The sequence below is a fragment of the Peromyscus leucopus genome, chromosome 2 (assembly GCF_004664715.2).
Source record: "Peromyscus leucopus breed LL Stock chromosome 2, UCI_PerLeu_2.1, whole genome shotgun sequence".
Taxonomy (NCBI): Eukaryota; Metazoa; Chordata; class Mammalia; order Rodentia; family Cricetidae; genus Peromyscus; species Peromyscus leucopus.
In genome coordinates, this window is record NC_051064.1 from 150192057 (window position 1) to 150211433 (window position 19377).

The 19377-nt window shown below is 57.3% G+C and overlaps 3 protein-coding genes and 1 long non-coding RNA gene across 12 annotated transcripts in view; 2 read left to right on the forward strand and 2 right to left on the reverse strand.

The window, feature by feature from the left end:
- Positions 1-3330, forward strand: part of Plekhg5 (pleckstrin homology and RhoGEF domain containing G5) — a 25672-nt gene extending 22342 nt beyond the window's left edge. The window contains 6 exon segments of the mRNA XM_028883092.2: positions 598-730; positions 815-930; positions 1015-1196; positions 1873-2309; positions 2312-2651; positions 2919-3330. Coding sequence (XP_028738925.1) covers positions 598-730; positions 815-930; positions 1015-1196; positions 1873-2309; positions 2312-2651; positions 2919-2928 — 1218 coding nt within the window. The 3' untranslated portion in view covers positions 2929-3330.
- Positions 1-4185, reverse strand: part of LOC119087488 — a 6736-nt gene extending 2551 nt beyond the window's left edge. The window contains exon 1 of the long non-coding RNA XR_005090967.1: positions 4103-4185. This is a non-coding gene — a long non-coding RNA (uncharacterized LOC119087488). The remainder of the gene's footprint in view (positions 1-4102) is intronic.
- Positions 3436-8145, forward strand: Tnfrsf25 (TNF receptor superfamily member 25). 5 transcript variants are annotated; one of them, XM_037203228.1, is made up of 9 exons: positions 3436-4058; positions 4558-4696; positions 4862-4996; positions 5339-5494; positions 6290-6352; positions 6451-6549; positions 6749-6786; positions 7186-7369; positions 7539-8145. In XM_037203228.1, exons 1-9 carry the CDS (start codon positions 4026-4028, stop codon positions 7868-7870), a joined length of 1179 nt encoding a protein of 392 aa, XP_037059123.1. In that variant the 5' UTR covers positions 3436-4025; the 3' UTR covers positions 7871-8145. The 5 variants fall into 5 exon arrangements, with proteins under 5 accessions (XP_037059123.1, XP_028738923.1, XP_037059122.1 ...); XM_028883090.2 differs by lacking the exon at positions 3436-4058 and having other exon boundaries at positions 4465-4696; XM_037203227.1 differs by lacking the exon at positions 3436-4058 and having other exon boundaries at positions 4465-4696; positions 7569-8145.
- Positions 8146-8349: 204 nt separating this feature from the next.
- The window catches only part of Espn (espin), a 31874-nt gene continuing 20846 nt past the window's right edge, over positions 8350-19377 (reverse strand). Inside the window, exons 9-16 of one of the 5 annotated variants that reach the window (XM_028883088.2) lie at positions 18963-19292; positions 18680-18872; positions 17573-17599; positions 16410-16555; positions 16047-16334; positions 11393-11472; positions 11294-11305; positions 8350-9305 (exon numbers count right to left, since the gene is read on the reverse strand). In XM_028883088.2, coding sequence (XP_028738921.1) covers positions 9161-9305; positions 11294-11305; positions 11393-11472; positions 16047-16334; positions 16410-16555; positions 17573-17599; positions 18680-18872; positions 18963-19292 — 1221 coding nt within the window. In that variant the 3' untranslated portion in view covers positions 8350-9160. Of the gene's footprint in view, positions 9306-11293; positions 11306-11392; positions 11473-16046; positions 16556-16769; positions 17538-17572; positions 17600-18679; positions 18873-18962; positions 19293-19377 lie in introns of those variants that run through there. The other 4 variants (XM_037203224.1, XM_037203226.1, XM_037203225.1 and 1 more) reach the window with 4 other exon arrangements.

Genomic DNA, 19377 nt, shown 5'->3' on the forward strand with positions numbered 1-19377 from the left:
TTTGCTTTTGATTGATGTGATAAAATGGTCAAAAGCAATTTGGGTAGGAAAGAGTGTCTCTGGCTTACACTTCCATGTCACAGGCCATCATTGAGGGAAGTTGGTGCGGGAACCCAGAGGCCGGAAATGAAACCTAGACCATGGTGGGACACTGCTTTATAGCCTGCTCAGTTTGCTTTTCTTACACAACCCAGGACCACCTGCCCAGAGATGGCACCACCCACAGTGGGCTGGGCCCTCCCACATCCATCATTAATCAAGAAAATGCCCCACAGATTTGTCTACTGGCTAATTTGATAGAAGTGTTTTTCTCAGCTGAGGGTCCCTCTTCCTAGATGACCCTAGCTTGTGTCAAGTTGACAAACTGACCAAGGTGGTGGCGGCGGAGGCGGCCCACACCTCTAATCTCAGCACTCTAGAGGCAGAGACAGGTGGGTCTCGGTTAGTTCGAGGCCAGCATGGACTACATAGTGAGTTCCAGGACAGCCAGGGCTACACAGAGAAACCCTGTCTCGAAAAACAACAGACAAGGACAAATGTTTCCTGTCACCTCAGGATCCTATTCATGACCCTACAACCCTGGCTTCCCCTCCACAGATGGACGTGTACTGCTTCCTGTTCACTGATCTACTCTTGGTGACCAAGGCCGTGAAGAAGGCAGAGAGAACCAAGGTCATCAGGCCACCGCTGCTGGTGGATAAGATTGTGTGCCGGGAGCTTCGGGACCCTGGTGAGGAATTCTGGCCCCCTGTTCTTGGTCAAGGGGCTGCCATGGGCAGGGGTTGTGATACTAACCTGGCCCTTCCATGACCAGGCTCCTTCGTCCTCATCTACCTGAATGAATTCCACAGTGCTGTGGGGGCCTACACATTCCAGGCCAGCAGCCAGGCCTTATGCCGAAGCTGGGTGGACACTATTTACAACGCCCAGGTGAGACCCGAGTGACGGAGGGGTGCAGGGAAATGGGGTCTGTTCTCAGGGCTCACTCCGTGTCTGTGCCCACTCAACCTGCAGAACCAGCTACAGCAGCTGCGTGCACAGCTGTGTGCACAGGAGCATCCAGGCAGCCAGCACCTGCAGAGCCTGGAAGAGGAGGAAGATGAGCGTGAAGAGGAGGGTGAGGAGAGCAGTACCTCAGCTGCCAGCTCCCCCACCATCCTGCGAAAGAGCAGCAACAGCCTCGGCTCTCAGCACTGGTATGTTTACCCAAGACTACCTGCTAAGCTGGGGCCTCGTGCTTATAATCCCAGCACTTGAGAGCTGAGGCAGGAGGATTACCTCAAGCCATGCCAGCCTGGGCAGCAAAGTGAGACCTTGTCTCTAGAAAGGAAGGAAGGAAGGAAGGAAGGAAGGAAGGAAGGAAAAGGAAGGAAGGAAGGAAGGAAGGAAGGAAAGACAGACAGGTAGACACAATCTACCCACCAAGCTAAGGTACATGGCTATAATACCAGAGGTGAGGCTGGAGGATTGCCAAACATTTGAAGCCAGCCTGGTCTTTGTAGCAAGCTCTAGGCCTGCACAGCAGAGCAGGTCACACACACACAATAAAAACATTCAGCAGGGTCCATCAGGACAGGTTGCCCCAGCCAGCCCAGGACGCTGATAGGGACTCTCCTCTGAATAGTGTCATGTTGTGAACCCAGTGGGAGTGTCAGGGGACAGCTGTCTCCTGCCAGAGGCCAGGCATGGAGGACAGTTTGCCACATGACCCTTTACCTGTAGCTGTCTGCAGCCTGTGCACAGCTGTGTCGGGTCAGGAGAGGTGCTGATGTCAGGGACCACATCTGAGCTTCGAGCCCCAAGTTCCCTAGGCTGCTTTAGGGATTTTGGGCACGTTCTGGCCGACTGACTCTCTCCTTCTGGCCCCTCCAGTGCCTCAGAGGGCTCCACCGAGACCCTGGCCATGGTGGTGGTAGAGCCTGGGGAGACACTGTCTTCTCCAGAGTTTGACCGAGGCCCCTTCAGCTCCCAGTCGGACGAGACCTCTCTCAGCACCACCGCCTCATCGGTGACTCCCACGAGCGAGCTGCTGCCCCTGGGCCCAGTGGACGGCCGCTCCTGCTCCATGGACTCTGCCTATGGCACTCTGTCTCCCACTTCTCTGCAAGACTTTGTGGCCCCGGCCCCTGTGGTGGAGCTTGTACCCCAGCCCCTGGAGTCAGCGCAGACCCCCTCGCCCCCGTCCTCACCCCGCCTCCGCCGCCGCCGCATCCCTGTCCAGCTGCTCCCTCGCCTGCCCCGCCTGCTCAAGTCCAAATCCGAGGCCAGCCTCCTACAGCTGCTGTCGGCAACTGCCACCCGGGGAGTGCCCCCAGCCCTAGCCGCAGCCTGTCAGAACTGTGCCTGATCACTGTGGCCCCTGGGGTGAGGACTCGGAGCTCCCTTCAGGAAGGTGGACCTGGCTGGAATTGCCCGGGGGCCTGTGGCCCTAGCCGCGGCTCTGAATTGTCAGAACCTGAGAACAGAGCCAGCCACTCCACTAGGGGACCTACAGGTTCTGCCAGAAGGAAAGACGTCTCTTCTGGGGCTGCTCCCAGGGTGCAGCCTGAGCCACCGCCACCAGGGATCTCCGCTCAGCATAGGAAGCTGACCCTGGCCCAGCTCTATCGGATCAGGACCACCCTGCTGCTGAACTCCACTCTCACTGCCTCGTGAGTGGCCCGGCTGGGGGGGGGGCAGATGACTCAGTGTGATGGTGTGGGAAGTACTGAGTCTTGGGAGTGGGTAGTGACAATACCCATGCAAGCATCAGCATTGGGGATGGAGTGTGAAGAGGAGCTTTAGACCTGTCCCAGTGCCAGGCGGGGTATCTGTAGAGGCATCAGTGAACGGGGCCAGGACCATGGTGGAGAGGAGGGTTAGCTAAAGCCACTTTGTGACTGGACAACCGAGGATGGATTTCTCCCCGCCCCTTGCAGAGAGGTCTGAGCGGAAGGAGACCCCAAGGGTGACGCTGACTAAGGGACAGCAGAGTGTGCCGCCTGGGGGATGTGGCACCGGAGTCACTGCTGCCTCGTGTGCGTGTGCCAGAGTGCCAGGCAGAATGGCTACCCATCACTCCGTGGTCAGTTTGCACTTTGCCGGACTGGATGGAATGGAGAAGAGCTCCATAGAGTTCCGGGCCCTGGCTGCCATGCCCCGCCCTCCCCAGGCAGCCCCTTTTCCTCTGCTCTTGACGTGGCTGGCCCTGATCCTCCGGGCTAGGTTCCCCGACTGCCCTCCCCGCCACCCTCATTTGGACTCATGCTGGCCTCTGAGGCTCGGGCTGGGCTCTGTCACGCTGCGTATTTATTGAGTCTGGATCTTTTATAAAGACTTGTATATACTGTTCTGGAAAGAGTCCTGTGCTTCTGGGACCCCATCTGTTCCCTGCTCGTGTGCATTGAGCAGGCTGGGTGTGTGTGTGTGTGTCTCCAGCTGTAGTGGGGCCCCTGTGGAAGAAGAAAGATACTGTGGGCCAACAGCCCAAGACCAAACTTGCCTCCTGCCACAGCCCGGAGGCCACAGTGAATTGGAACCTCTAGGAAATGCTTCTTGATCCTGCCCTCTCTGAATCTTTGGATTCCTTAGAACTCAGGGCTCTGTCCATCCCAGAACCCCTGACAACTGTTCCGGGAGATATAGGTCTCCTACCTGTTTCCCCAACCCATCCCAAGCACTCGAGGCCCAGAGAAAGGACACTTGCCCTGGACCCCCCTCTAAGCATTGGCTCTCAGGGCTGAAGCTAGGCCCAGGGTGCCTTCAGGATGCAGCCTTGTCCCTTAGGGGCTTAGTCAAAGCCTGTGTCGGCTCCCAGTGTGCACCACACCGGGGAAGGTCTCTGGCTGGTAGAGAGTCACGCCCCCTCAGCTGCCGAAGAGTGGCAGACCCCTCCCTGGCCATCCCCCGAGGCGGGCTTTTCTGGATGGCGCGGGCGTGCAGGCTCTGGGCTAGGAGCTCAGCGGCTGGGCTGGTGGGGAAGCCCCGGGCTGCGCGACCAGAGTAGCACTCAAACCACTCAAACGGCCCAGGTGGTGCAGACCGCCATGGAGCCACTGCCCCTGGGACGCATGGCGGAGGTGAGAGGGGTCGAGGGAGGCCAGGAAATAACCTGGAATCTGACCTGCAGCCCGGGAGCCAAGCCTCTTCTGGAGGGTCACAGGGAGCGGCATCTCAACTCCGACCTCCTTGAGGGCTGAGTTGCCTCCACCCGCGACCTAGTTAGAGGCTCGGGCGTGCCCTTCCGCTAAGAGGAAGCACACACTCCGAGGAAAGGGGTCTGGGGGCCTCCACCTCGCGGAAGCCCTGGTTGGGGGCAGGGTGGTTCAGTCTCGATGGGTGTTGGGGAAATGGGCGAAGGGCTGTCAAGGGGCCATTCTCTGCTGTTGATACGCTGGGTCTGTAGAGGGAGAAGGAAATTGGTCCCCCTTCCATGGCCCACCCCATTCTGCCCAGGAGTCTGAGAAGTGAGCTACTCAGAAAGCAATTCTGCTGGGCTCTGGAATGGAGGAAGAGCCTGGGAGGCAGAGGTGGCCTCCTGGGGCAGCCACACGGGGGTCAGCAGCACGTGTTCCTCAGGCTCTCTTGCTGCTGCTGCTGCTGCTGCTGCTGTTGCCTCCGCCGCTGCCCGCTGGCCAGGGCCAGGGCATCACTCCTGGCAGGTGTGACTGTGCCAGTGACCCACAGAAGAGGTTTTGTTGCAGGGGCTGCCCAAAAGGTAGGTGCTGGAAGGGTGAGGGGGGGCGAGCAGAGGGAGGAGAGCAGGGTCAGGGTGGGGGAGGCTGAGACAGGCTGGGGTCCGGGGAGGCTGGGGGGGTGGACCACAGCTGGAAGGGACAGGCGGGGAGCAGGTTTGACCCTGACACCTGCCTGGGTTCCGCAGGACACTACATGAAGGCCTCCTGCACAGAGCCCTGTGGCGACTCCACCTGCCTTCCCTGCCCTCAGGGCACTTTCTTAACCTGGGGAAACCACTTTAGGACTGACTGTACCCGCTGCCAAACCTGTGATGAAGAGGGTAAGGGACTGCCTAGGGCTCAGGGGACTCTGGTGGACAGGCCATGGTCAGGGTCATTCAGAGCTGGCTGGGGCCCAGTCTTTGGGCGTGGACTCCTGTGTTCAGTCCACTGCGGAGGATCCACTGTGTATTCTGCTCCAGTATATCCTTCTGCTCTCCCCTGAGGCCTTCCTGTTTCCACATGCCTTGGCCTCTGGTCAACTCTGAGCTGCCCACGTCTGCCTGTGGGACTAGCTAGTACCTCCTTCTCTGGGAGGTTGTCCCCGCTTCTTCATGGAGCCCAGTAGCCTTGACACATCCGTGTTCCCACATTCCTGCACCACCACCCCCCCCCCCCCGCAGCTTTCCAAGTGACCCTGAAGAACTGTTCAGCAGTGTCGGACACCCAGTGTGGCTGCCAGTCAGGCCGGCTTCTTGTCTGCTCCACCGAGCCATGTAGGGAAAGTTCACCTTTTTCTTGCCACCCATGCTCAGATTGTACGGCTCCACCAACCCCTGGTGAGTACCCCATCCTAGGCTGTCTACCCCTAAGCCTCTTTCTTTCGGCTCCCTCCTCTCCTGCCCTGACACAAACCATCTCTTGTTCTGCAGGGCTCTGCCAGCCTACTGCTACGGCCATGGCAATAGCTGCACGTTCTGCCTCACATAAGGGGCCGCACTGGGCCAGGAGGGAGGCTGGGAGCAGGGTGGGGACTTTGGGGGCAGATGTAGGTGGGGGCAGCTTGGCTCTGTCATGGAAGGGGCATTTGAGACAACAGGATGGTAAAGCATTATGCAGATACATAAAGGGGCATATCTTCACTTCCTGCCAGAATGTCCCTTAGCCCTTCCAACCCCCCTATTTAGGATGGATTTCTCATTTATTTGCTTACACTGACTGCCAGAGCTTTGAAACTTAGGCTGAGACTAGATTTGCTGCTAGTCCTTGGCTAGCTGAGAGATCTCGGGTTTTCCCTCTGAACATGGGGGTGCTGTGATGTTCTTCCGAGAGCTGTAATAAGGGGAAAGGCGCCTTATCTGCTCATCCACCTGAGTCTCTGCTATCTCATAGACCCTAATTTAGGCACTAGGACTATCCAGGAACTAAAGATGAAAAGTCCTGTTCTTGCGGAGTCTGGCTAGAAGCTCAGTAGTGATGGTTGATATTAGTGACCCAAGTGACATTTCAGCTACACTTGGGGAATGTTTGGGGGCAGGATGAGGCTCCCAGGATGGAAGTGCCCACCTCCTGCCAGATGGGGAAGGTCTCAGGCACTCCTGGGTAGCCTTCAGCCCGTCCCCCTCCCTTTACAGGGGTTTCAGCAGAATCCATCCTGACACCTACAGGACAGCCTGCTGTGGCTGGAAGTGGAGTAGGTGATAATGCTGGGAATTCTGGTGGGAAGGCTGGCTGGGACGGCCAGTGGGGCAGGAGGTGGCTGCTAGCCGGCACTCACCAGTTACTGTTCTTTCAGTATTTTGGGTCCAGGTGCTTCTGGGGGCCTCATTCCTGCTCGGGGCCACCCTGATCTGTGCGTATTGCCGATGCCAGCCTTGCAGGCCTGTGGTTCCTGGTAAGTCCATACATGCATTGCACGCATGCATTACCAGAGGCCTGGGGTAAAGATAGGTACTCCAGAGCCCCTGGAACTCTGATGCAGAAGGGGAAACTGAGGGAAGGAGTATGAGGTGCAAAAGGACTCGAGGCCCTGAACTAACGCCCAAGCCTATGGGCCTTGCCTGCTGCTGACTGGGCCTCTCTGTCTCTGTCAGCAGACGCAGCTGGGATGGAGACCCTGACCTCACCACAGGTAACTACCTCAGTGCTGGGAAGCTTCTGGAACTAGGAGAGTGACAGCCTACAGCATGGTTGTAACAGATCAACGTGCTAAGAGCTGAGTTATCAGTGAACAAGACCAGCCACAGCACCTGCTCTCAAGTGACTGTCTACTGGTGTCACACAAGTCCCCCAGGCCAGACACTGAAGGGTTGAACACCTCCAAAGGACGGGGCGGGGGACAGACTTCAGGCATACACAGTAGACCTGCTGCTGGGCCACGGGAGTGTCTGTGTGTGAGTGCACACACACACATGCACAGAATCTAGGGAGGCGATTCTGCTTCCTGAGCCAGGAAATGCCCACTCTGGCCCGAAACTAGCAAAGTCCTTTCTAGATACACATGGCTGACCTGGTCCCTCCCACCTTCCAGACTACCCATCTTTCAGCCTCAGACAGCGCCCACAGCCTCCTGGCACCCCAAGACAGTACTGGGAAAGTCTGTACCACTGTCCAGTTGGTAGGCAACAGCTGGATTCCTGGTTTATCCCAGACTCAGGAGATGGCCTACAGCCAGGCTCCCCAGCCCTGGAATCAGCTGCCAAACAGAACTCTTGGTAAGTGATCCAAGTGGCTGAGGCCTGACCCCATCTTCCCAAGTCCAAGGTGGGACATTGTTATTGCACAGCCGACTTCCTGTCCTCACGGGGTGATTTCTGTCCTGCCCAAAGAAGTCCATTAAGCCCCGTGGCGGAAAGCATCCTCACATCCCTGATCCCACTTCAGGCCTTCCTCTGGCACCTCCGCTCTCGCCAGCGCCCCCTGCAGGCTCGCCGGCTGCTATGCTCCAGCCTGGGCCGCAGCTCTATGATGTGATGGACGCGGTCCCAGCAAGACGGTGGAAGGAGTTCGTGCGCACGCTGGGGCTACGGGAGGCGGAAATTGAGGCCGTGGAGGTGGAGATCTGCCGCTTCCGAGACCAGCAGTACGAGATGCTCAAGCGCTGGCGCCAGCAGCAGCCTGCAGGCCTGGCTGCCATTTATGCGGCCCTGGAGCGCATGGGGTTGGAAGGCTGTGCCGAGGACCTGCGCAGCCGCCTAGAGCATGGTGGCCCGTGATGTGAGGCCCACCAGCCACTTTGTCACTCTCGGGACCCTTGCAGGAGCCTTAAGTATCGTTACTTATGCGTGTAGACATTTTATGTCACTTACTGACCCCCTAGCACCGTTCCGGTCCTGCGTAGCAGCGCCGGGTGCTTCGCCCCTGCTTACCTGCCCCACGGAGCTCCAGCTAAGGGAAGCGTCGTGGAGAAATACCAGGAGGGGCCGAGTGATTGGTTGCACAGCTGTTTATCAGCCCGAGTTTGGACTTGGTATTAAATATTTTAAGTAGCTTCTTGGTGTTTCAGTGGGGGCTAGGGATGTCAAGTGGCGCTCTGGTTCCCTTTGTTTCCCCGGGAGCTGAGTGGGCTAGGGGTCCTGAGCCCTTAGGAACTGCGGCGCACAGTGGAAACCAGTGGCCTTAGCTCCCACGCCAACCCCTCGCGCATCCGCTTTGACCCAGTGGCCCCAGAAGGAGAAAGTAAGACAGCGGCGAGTGAGAGTGAATGAGAGCCACAGTTGGCGGATAGAGGTTTAATGGGGGAAGGAAGGGGGTGGGGGATGGGGTCAGGAATAGCTGCAGGTACAGGTGCAGGGTCCCTGGCCCTCCACTTACACACCACTGGGACAATGTAAGAGTCGGGGGAGCACGAAGCTCCTGGCTGGGGACTGGGAGGGCTTAATTGGGCTGGGGTGGGAGTTAAGGTGGGGCCCCTCGGGAGCGGCAGCTCCGCCCCAACAGGCAAGTTTCATCGTTTCTGGTAAACAAATGACTGAGAGGAAACCCTCGCCGGGGGATGAGAAATGCAGCCTAGCCCTGGCTAGCGCAGATCTGGGTCGTGGAGGGAGGAAAACCCCTTCCCCGAGCTCGGGGTCTGTCTCCACCCAGCATACGCTGGCAATGTGGGTTCCGGGCTGCGGGGGAGAGGGCTGCAGCCGGGCGTGCGCCCCGCAGGAAAAGTCACCACCCACGGGGCTGGGGAGAGCTCAGCACAAGGTAGACGAACATGCAAATATATGTAAGTGAGCATGCAAATAAGCATATTTTTTTCTCTTTTCTTTTTCTTTTTCTTTGTGTCAGCGGCTTGGGCACGTTTTCCAGGCGACAGCGGCAGCACGCAAGCACTCCAGCAGCAGGGCGGGGATGTGGGGCCAGGGAGGGGAACAGGGAGGGTTCCGGCACCGAAGGGAAGGGCGGCAAGGCTCCCAGCCCTTCCGCACCAACCTGGCAGGATGGGGCGGGGGCTGGGGGGCCGCTCCCCATCTCTCAGAACTTGTGAGGCTACACGCAAGAGGCCGAGACTCCTATTACTTAGGGATCTCCCCCTTCTTCAAGATGACCTGTCGCTGCCAGGGTGCGAGCTTGGCCTCGTCGTAGCCCAGTGTCCGCAGCTTCTCGGACTGTTCTTTCGCCCTCTGCATTTCTTCCTGCTTTTGTCTCTCCTCCTCTTTTCTGTTTATGGGTGGCAAAACTCAGTGATGCCTGGGGACGGACCCTGGGGCAGGCCAGACACCAGGACGGCAGCGGGAGAGGGAGCTAAGGGGCCTTCTCTGCTTAGGTCCCGGGGTTTTCAGGGAGGAGTTACAGGGAAACTCAGAAGACAGGGTAAGCGGAGGCTAAAGCTGGATTATTTTTGTGGAGGAGTGTTACTGGAAAGAGGTGCTGGGTCATTAGGTGGCCCTGTGTGAGGATTGAATGTTACCGAGTTCAAGGGATCAATGACAGGAGGCCTGTCATTGGAGACAGGACTTGAGTTGTTAGGGAGCTGTCCATCTAAATTACCAGGGAATAGGGTGGAGATGTTGGGGATCTCATTACTGGGGAACAGGCCAGCAAGCTAGCTAGGGACAGGTTTTCAGAGCACAAGGCTAGGGACTGGGGGTTCAGCTCCCCAGTAGGAGTGCTTGCCTAGAGCACTGAGCTTTGGTCCCCAACTCTGAAAATGCATAAGGGTAGATTGCTCTGTTGACCACTTACCCTGCCTGCTGTGAGCAACTGAAAAGTTCAAATTGCCATGCACATGGTCCTTTGAAAACTAATTTTTTTAAGGGAAAGAAAAACATTCTTTCCCTTAAAAGAATTGAAAGAAAAAATTGATATTTTGGGGGGGGGTCTTGATGTATTGCAGGCTAGCCTCAAACTTGCTATGTTGACAAGACCACTTTGAACTTCTGATCCTCCTGCATGCTGGAATTCAGGCCTGTGCCATCTCTCCAGGGGTTGGTTGTTGTTTTGTTTTGTTTTCAGTTTCATTTAATTGAATATATATGAGTATTTTGATTTAATTGAATATATATGAGTATCTGCCTGCATTTATGTCTGTGCACCACATGTGTGCCTGGTGCCCAAGGAGGCTAACAGAGGCCATTGGATCCTCTAGAACTGGAGTTATAGATGGTTTTGAGCTGTGTTGTGGTTGCTGGGAGTTGAACCTGGGTCCTCTGGAAGAGCAACAAGTGTTTTAACTACTGAGCCATCTCTCCAGTCCCATGACTCCAGATTTATGTGTAATACTGGAGATTGAACCTACCAGCTGAGCTATGTATGCCTAGCTCTCATTAATAACTCTCACATTGAAATGCTGAAATAATGCTTTTCATGCATTAAGTATTAAGATTAGGCTTACCTATCTCTTTAAAAATGTCTCAATGTGGCCACCACAGAATTTAAAGCACACATGTGGTGCACATTATGCCTGGCATAATATAGTATATATTTATAATAATAATATATATAATAATAATATATAATAATAATATAATAATATATCTGGCAGCACCAGGATGGATTCCTGGTACAGAAATGAAGTTGAGGGGAACATGAATGATCAAGTTATTGATCCTGGAGTTATAATAACTGTTCTTGGGGCTGGAGAAATGGCTTATCAATTAAGATCGTGTACTACTCTTCCAGAGGACCCAAATTGGATTCCCAGCACCCACATTGGGTGGCCCATAACCACCTGTAACTCCAGCTCCAGAGGATCCGACACCTCTGGTCTCCATAGGCACATGCCCTACTCACACACAGACATGCAGACATACACATAATTAAAACAGAAAAACCAGGATAGAAAGGGTAGGCTTTTGTTTGTCTTTTTTTTTAAGATAAGGTCACCTGTAGATCAGGTTGACCATGAACTGGCTCTGAAGCCAAGGATAACCTTGCCTATACCTCCCAAGTGGGATGATAGTATGTTGCTAACACAGTTGGTGAAAAGCTAGGTTAATAATAGGAGATGGGGGTCTAGGTAACAATGTGATCAGAGCATGAGAGCTAGACTTGGAAGTGCAGGTGCTAAGTAATTAAGGGTCTGGTGTCATTATTGGGAGCTGAAAGGTTATGATATGAGGACTGAAGTAATGGGCTGGATGAAGGAGCGAACGAGCCTCTGTGACTGGGTGTAAGAAGTGGTAGATTGGGGCCGGTACTGTACTCACCGCTTCTGCTTCCTGGAATGAGAAAAAGACAGTATTAGATGACATCACAGCCCCAGAGATAGTCAAGACGCATGCCAAGGAGCTCCTCCAGACACTCACTTCTCCTCTTCCCGCTTCTTCCGAAGAATGTCTCGTCTCCAGGCAGGCAGGCTGGCCAGCCAGGCCTCCTCCTCTTCCTCCTACAACACAACCACACAGCTTCAGGACCAGCTTGACTTGAGGTTTACAGGCCAGGGGCATGCACTTCCAACCCAGGGGGCATGGAGAATTCAGGGACGGCAGAATATAGATGTGTTTATAAGAAAAGACCTTTTTGGTGGCCTCCTACAGTGCAATCAGATAATGGTGCTTGGTGATGGCCTGCTCAAAAGGGCCTCTGCTCCCCAGTGACCCGACCTCAAGGCAGAGCCAGATAGATCAGAGGAGGTGAAAGGGCAGAAGCAGGAAAGTAGCTGGGTCCTGATTTCCCATGGAGCAGGTGGCTAGATGGCCTCAAGCCTGCTTTCCAGAATCTCTAGGCAGATACAGACTTGTACCACACCCTGGGTCAGCTCAGAAAGATCCAGGCTGCTCTCAATTTCCTATGGAGGGCCAGCTGGCCCATGCTTGCTCTTTTCCTAGTGGGACAGGGAACGTTCCACTATGTGAGGCTACAATGACATGGGGAGAGGTGTACCAACATAGCCCGTAACAGAGTGCTTTATTCCTTGGATGTTACAGAAGAGAAAGGGTCTGTACACATCACACACCACACAGAACACTGCACGGGTGGCCAGGCAGGTAGCTGTGAACTAGAACTACACTGCCCTCGGGGGACCCAGAGTTCCTTAACTTCTGCTGCCTGGCTTCATAGAGAGCAACACCTGAAGCGCTGTGACTAACCAATCTCACAAACGCCTCGCTTTCTCCCTCCTAGGGGACCTCAAAAGCCCCAAAGAAGCAGGCTTTTTGAGACTTTGGTTCTTTCTGTCTGATTCTGGCCTCCAGATGTCAGACAGGCATCCAGGCACAAAACTAAACTCTAAGTTTGCTGTCAGATGTCAAAGAGTTCTGCCTCCTTCTCCTTCCAAAAAGAGAAGCTCCGGTCAATATAGCGGCAAATGTCCTCGTTGCTGAATTCGCCCATCTCGGACACCAGCTCCAAGGGCTCTTCAGCTGGGGGTTCTGAACTAGGCAGGTCTGAGGTTGGGGGAGGTGCAGCGGGAGGAGGCTGCGGCACAGGGGCTGGGGCCTCTGAGTGCCCCTGGGGCAGGTCCTCTGTTTGAGCAGGAGCAGATTCTTCAGAGGGCTCCTCCTCTCTCTCCTTGTCTTCCTCTTCCTCTCTCTCCTCCTTGTCTTCCTCTTCTTCTCTCTCCTTGTCTTCCTTTTCCTCTCTCTCCTCTTCTCTCTTCTCTTTGTCTTCCTCCTCCTCTTTCTCCTCCTCCTTTCTCTTCTCCTCTTCCAGTTTTTCCTCCTCTTCCCCTTCCTCTTTTTCCTCCCCCTCCTCCTCTTCCTCCTGGTCTTGTTCCTTCTCCTCTCCTTCTTCCTTCTCTTGGGCCTCTTCTGGAGTCGGCTCAGACTCAGGACTGTCTCCGAAGAACTGGCGCCTGAGATCCTCAAAGCCATCGTCCCAGCCACGCGTTCCAGCCTCCACCTCCTCCAGCACTACTCGGTGGAACTGGCGGATAAGCTCCCACGGGTGGCTGCCCAGACGGTCGAACATCTCGTAGCACAGCAGGTGCCGGAATTTCCTTTCCTCCCGGCTCAGGCCCATCTCCAGCAGCTGAAAGTAGCCTAACATGAAGAGATCCAGGGTGAGACTGTCGTAGCTCCGCGGAGTGCCGCTGTCGAGTGGTGGCAGGAAGTGCTCGGGCCAGTACAGACCATGTGTCAGCTTCGAGCCGGGTGCCTGGCACGCTGGCACCTGCCTTAGCAGACTCCTCCAGTGGCCCAGCAGTTTGCCCACCACCTGTCGCTGCTTGAGCAGCTGCAGCAGCCGCTCTTCAGGGCCGTGGTCCGAGTCCTCACCAGCTGGTTGCTGCTGGGCAGTGGCATCTGCTTCTGGGAGGGGACCAGCGCCGGAGGCCACTACCCGGGGCAGCAGTCTGCGCAGGCGTGCCTGGGCATGACGCCCAGGTCCTTGGAAGGTCCACTTGCGCCAGTGCTCCAGGAAGAGGTAGACGATGCGCTCCTTGCGCATGTCGATGTAGTCCTGGACACCAGGCAGCTTGGTGGAGAGTGGAGGCCTGCTAGCTAGCTGTTCAGGCTCCAGAAAAGCTTCCTCCCGGTGCCATGGCTCCGGTGGGTCCAGGGTGTTAAGGGGTTCCTCTGCAGTCCACAGGCCATTAGCGACAGGGGCTCTCGGCTCACTGGAACCGATCGCCACATAGTCCTCCTCGAGGATGGGCTCCCGGTCTAGGGTGCTAGTGGGCTGAGGGAGCTTGCGGCGCAGGCTCTGAGTGGGCGCTGCGCCTTGAGTGCGCAGTTCGTAAGCGGCACGGAGGTGCTGCACCGAGACGCCACATTCGAGGATCTCCCGGCCACGGCCTCCCGGCACCAACTGAGCGAATGAGAGCGGCCCAAACAGAGTGGCCCAGGCCTCGAGGGTGCGTCCGGCAGCGGCGCCAGCGGTTGGCCAGTGTCTGCGGCCAGCAGCTCTGCCAGTTGTGAGGGCCGGCCGCCCAGCGTGGCCAGCAGCGTGGCCATACTCTTGAGCAGCGTGGAGATCTTGCTGCACCAGGCAGGCAGGTTGGCTGCGCGGCCGTGCATGCGCCGTGGATCTACTGTGAAGCGTGGCGCCGACAGAGCGGCCGAGATCGGCAGCAGCTGCTCCAGCTCCAGCTCCAGCTGCTCCAGGCGCGCCTCCAGTTTCTTTGCCTTGTGCAGCACTTGCAGGTTCTCGATTTGCTGTTCGATACGGAGGATGTCGGCCTCCGTCATGAGCTCGCCAAAGGGGCCCAGGATGGCGTTGTGCTCGCGGGAGTACCTCCAGCCTTCAGGGGGGTAGCAGCAGGAGCTAGCAGCAGTCAGCTAAGGCGGGGAAGACAAGAGAGGGGAGGGGGCGCGTCTCCCTCTGGCCCAGCTCCCGCAGCAGAGCTGGCGGCCTTTTGCAAGTCCTGGGTGGTGTAATGGCTCCGCAGGGTCGCGTTTGCAGAGACCGGCAGTCTGGCTGGCGGGGAGATTGCATTGCAGCAAGCTTCAGCTCCCGACTCAGAGCAGTGTTCACTTTGGTTGCTGGTAGAGGGCACTGGCTGGGGCTGCGGTGCCGCCTGAGGCAGGGAAGGCAGACTTGCAGACCGGGTCTCCACGCCTGACTTGGTCGCTCATTACACCACCCAAAGAATATGCGAAAGGCGTTGAAGCTGAGAAGCACAGAGGCCCTCCCCTACCCGATCCACAGCCTGCTATTTCCCAGCCACCCCCTTCCAGATCACAGACCCTTTCTCAGACTTCCTGCGGTCCAAGTCCTGCTTGTCTCAGTGGTCAATGTTTCACATGTCTAGATGAAAGGCCACCTCACTTCTCCCCCCCCTCAGACTCTAGTCTTTTTTTTTTTTTTTTTTTTTTTTTTTTTTTGATTTTCGAGACAGGATTTCTCTGTGTAGTTTTGCGCCTTTCCTGGAGCTCACTTGGTAGCCCAGGCTGGCCTCGAACTCACAGAGATCCGCCTGGCTCTGCCTCCCGAGTGCTGGGATTAAAGGCGTGCGCCACCAACGTCCGGCCAGACTCTAGTCTTAAAGAAGCTAAAGTGACAGTCTCCTACCCCATAAAACGTATGGGACCCAGCTCCACCTCTGGGGCCAAGTCCATCTAGAACCAGTACAGCTCACCTCCCACACAGCATGATGGCCCCACTTCTTCCAATTACCTGCCCTCAGGCTTCCCATGCTCGGGGCCTAGTCTCTTCCTGGCAGATAGCTGAATCTTTGTATCCTGACTGGCACCAGCTGCTACATACACCAAATACCCAAAACACACCCACTCTGACTTCCAGACCAGCCCATTCTGCCCACTGTCCTCCACATCCCACTCTTAATCAGCTCTTGTGTGCCTCCCCCGCCCATCACCTTGGGCTACTACACCCCCTCCAGCCCCCAGCTGGCAAACAGTTGAGTGGCACCTCAGTCCCCTGGGCTCCTGACCACTCAGTGTATTATAAAGCTTAGTTGTTTATTACTGCAGGTTCTCACACTCACACCATTATCTGTTAGGACACTAAGTTGCTTGTTGACACTCACACACACCTCCACAGCCACCTTGGTATATTCACTGGTGGTGAGCCCTCAGAAGATACAATAGTGGGTGCCATACATGGATGGCACTCAGGGAACATTGGCTGGATGAATAAATGGTGACCATCAGTTAGTGATGACCAAATCATCTTACAGATATGGGGATTGAGGCTGAAACAAGTCTCCGTAGCTGCAGTTGGAGAGTACCAGGATAGAGTTCAGGTCGGTCTGGATGCAAAGCAAGCCTCTCTCGGCCACTCAGTATGGTCCACCAAGGAGCTTGTTAGAAATGCAGAATCTCAACCCTTGTCCCCAAAGCAGAATAAGCTCTTTAATAAGGTCCCAAGTGACTTGAAGGTACATTAGAGTTTGGTAAACATTGACAGCTCCCTTCAAGGCACAGCTAACCGTGGCGAGATTGAGACAGGTATGTGTAGGGTATCCTCTACTCCTGCTTCTCGCCAAGGGTCAAAACAGGTGGAGAGGCGGCACAGGCTAGAGGCTTAGTGCAGACCCCAGGGCTTCCCGGAAGCCCCACCCACCTTCCTCCTCTGCTCCTCCTCCTCCTGCATCTTCTGCTGCAGCTTTCGGACCATCACCTGGCGCTTCCACTCTGGGATGGGCCGGCCCTGCTCATCGAGGGTGGGGATGAGGGCCTCCACATCCAGCTGCACTCCTGGGGCCGGGGTGGCAGGTGGCGCCGGCACTATGCTGCCGTTGAGCAATGGCTGAGGCCCAGAGGCTGGTGGGGTGGGGCTCCGGGGCCGAGATGGCGCAGGTGACACCGAGGGCTGTGGTGATGGCTGCGGTGGCGGTGACGGTGACTCAGGCTGCCGGGAGAAGCAGTAGGGCTGAGCACCGGGCAGGCACTGGGAGCCGGGGCGGGGCGCCCGTCCAGCGCCTACCTGGGAGGCTGGCTGCCCACTGCCTGAGAACACCGTGGTCAGGCCCTTGCTCTGTGGTGTCGGCTTCAGACTCTTGCCTGCCTTTATCTCAGCCAGCAGCTCTGAGTTGTCACCCGTTGGGGACATCATGTTGAAAGATTTGGTGCCTGCCCACAGGAGAAGAGGTACTTAGTTGGGGGTAGGGAGCATTCCCATTTCCCTCCTGCCCGCCCAAACCCCCTTTCCAAGCCAGATGGGTAGGGCCCACCTTTGGGCCAGAGGTGGCTCTCCAGATCCTGGGACACCTCAGATAGCTTTCAGGACACCCAAAGGTGGGCCATCAGCACCCAGTCCATAGTGACCCCACCAGGTCTTACTCACTGGGCATACGGCCCCCACCTGGAGGCCCCTGGGAATTCATGGTGGCTCTTGGGCCAGCTCTGGGGACTTGAGCGGATCTCTGCCCACCATCGACTGCCCAGCTCCAAAGCACTACCTGGCTAGCCACCCAACCTTTGTCCCAGGCTCCTGACTCAGCCCCACTAGGGCGGAGTCTCCCTATGGCCCTCTCCCTTCATCAGCAAAGTCCAGTGACCCTTGGACTGAGTCGACTGGAGCCTCCATGGCCATAAGACGCAGGACCCTGGAGTGCCACCCAGCCGGACCCTCCCTGGCCCCACACCCACAGGCAGACAGCAGACACACTGACTACAAGCAGAGCATACATTTATGGCAAAGCACTGTGTGGCCCTGGGGGACCTTGGAAGGAGGAGCTTACTGAGGACACGGGAGAGGGTATGAAGGAAGAGGGGCCAGGCCGACAGCATGCAAATCCCTACACTGGGTTTGCATTGCCAGCAGGGCTGGCGGAGGTGAATGAGTACTTGGGGGGAGCTGTCTTTGGTGCCCCAGATGGGGGCAGGACAAAGTGACACTAAAAGGCCTTGGGAGCCGGGGCTGGTGATCCAGAACACATCCCAAAGAGAAGGAAAGCATGCCGCTGGCTCATTTACTTAGGCAAAACCGCAAGCCAGGCTCCGGAAGCCGTGGTGCCATGGGTGTGGGGGGTAACAGGGCCTCTCACCTGCCGGCCCCTAGCAAGCCCTTTCCTCAGTCCCAGGCCCTTTCCGCCGCCTCCCCCGCCCCACGCCTCAGCCTCAGCCACCAGCCCCGCAGCTACTCACTCTTCCTGTGTCTCAGGACTCTCACTTCTAGGAACCGAGAGGAGAGAATTGACAGAGAAGTTAGAGGGAGGAAGGGGGGCTGGGGTGACATGGGGACAGCAAGAGGGCAGGGAGGGCAGGAGCGGGGAGGGGAGGAGCTCTCCTGCCCTTGTGACCCTAGCTCAGGCCACTCTGGGGCCCCACAAGGGTGGTCCATCCAGTCCTCTCAGGGAGACCATCTTGGCATTGGAGCCGGCTGGGGCAGCCAGTCTATTATTTTCCTTTTGTCCCTAGTACAGGCTGCAGAGGAAGGAGAGTTGACTATCAAGCTGGGGACGGACTGACGGCTTTCCGGGCCTCAACCAGGTGTGGGCATGCTACCACAGGCTCCAGAGGAGCTGCTCCCCTGTTCTAGTCAGAGACATGAAGCTTGGGCTGGGACTAGGGAGCATAGTTTCTGCACTGAGCCCTGCCTCACTAGGACAGGAGAACCAGAACCTTCCAGAATCCCTGGAACAGTGTCCAGCAATCCTGGCCTCCAGCTTAACTTCTAAGCAAGGGTGACAAGCCCAGTGGTGGAGTGTATGCCTGGCACTCTTGAGGGGGACACTGGGTTGTCCTCCACGATCACCATCACACCAACCCCGAGGAAAGGAAAAACGATGGGTTGCTGGGTCATTCTCTTGGTCCCCCTCGCCAGACACAGCTGATCAGTGAGAGTCCTGTCATAGTCCCAAGAAAGGCTCGGGGCTGTGCTTAGCTTGAAGGAGCAAGAGTTAGAGGTTGGGGAGTCCCGGGACTGAAGATACAGGGTACAGGAAGAAAAGAGCCAGTAGGCTGCTCAGAAACACCAGCCACCAGACCCGGGAGGCTCTCCCTAGCCCAAAAGTAGAAAGCCCAGAGAGGGCAGGGGCCTCGCCAAAAGCCACACTCAGCCCAGCCCTGCCGTGGGACAGAAGCAACTCAAAACTCGCCCCCCCCCCATCATCAAAGGGCAAGGTCTGGAAAGAAGAACCGGGAAGGAGGAAGAAGGACCAGGCAAATCACAGCTGGGGAGGGGGCGGTCTTTAGGTTTCCCTCCCCTTTACAGCTGGCGCCGCCCCCACCCCTCATCCCGCCCCTACTCACTGCCAGCAGACGACGATGAACGACGCTGCCCGCTGCCTGCGCCCGCGCCCTCGATGGGCAGAGGTGGGGCAGGTGGCGGCGAACTCAGGGCCTCGGGCAGTGGCGGCGGCGGCGGCGGCGGCGGCAGCTCCCTGGACGTCTTGGGGTCTGCCGAGCAGCCGTTATGCACGTGGTTCCCGGGGAGCAGCGCCGCCTGCGGGGGTGCAGAGGGGCCAGCGAGTGAGGAGCGTGCGACAGGGCCCGGGCCCGGATGGCCCGCGGATGCGGGCTGGTGAGCACGCACCTCCTCGCTGTGGGCCATGCCCGGGCGTGAGGCCAGCGGCTCCGCCGGGCAGTGGCCCAGCTGGCGGTAGTAGTCCCCCGTGCTGGGCTGTTTGCTGTACGAGCGCTGCTTGCGGTCGGAGTCCTGCCTGCGCAGTCCGATGTTGTGCCTGCGCAGCCCCGAGTCCTGCCTGCGCAGCCCCGTGTCCTGCCTGCGCAGCCCCGAGTCCTGCCTGCGCAGCCCCGTGTCCTGTCTGAGCAGCCCCGAGTCCTGCCTGAGCAGCCCCGAATCCTGCCTGCGTAGCCCCGAGTCCTGCCTTCGCAGCCCCGAGTGGCCGTCGCCGGAGCTCGGCTGCGGGAAGACAGTGGCGGATGATGCACTTAGCCCGGATGCCCCTCGCGCCTCCCTTCCCACCCTTTGCCTGGGGGGCTCGCGG

What these genes read in the sequence shown, in the direction of transcription:
- Tnfrsf25 (XM_028883090.2), top strand. Translation starts at nt 4,483, where the DNA reads ATGGAGGAAGAGCCTGGGAGGCAGAGGTGGCCTCCTGGGGCAGCCACA. An exon ending in TTGCAGGCCTGTGGTTCCTG is followed by an intron (nt 6,550 to 6,748) that starts GTAAGTCCATAC and finishes TGTCTCTGTCAG; the next exon opens with CAGACGCAGCTGGGATGGAG. An exon ending in AGACCCTGACCTCACCACAG is followed by an intron (nt 6,787 to 7,185) that starts GTAACTACCTCA and finishes CCCACCTTCCAG; the next exon opens with ACTACCCATCTTTCAGCCTC.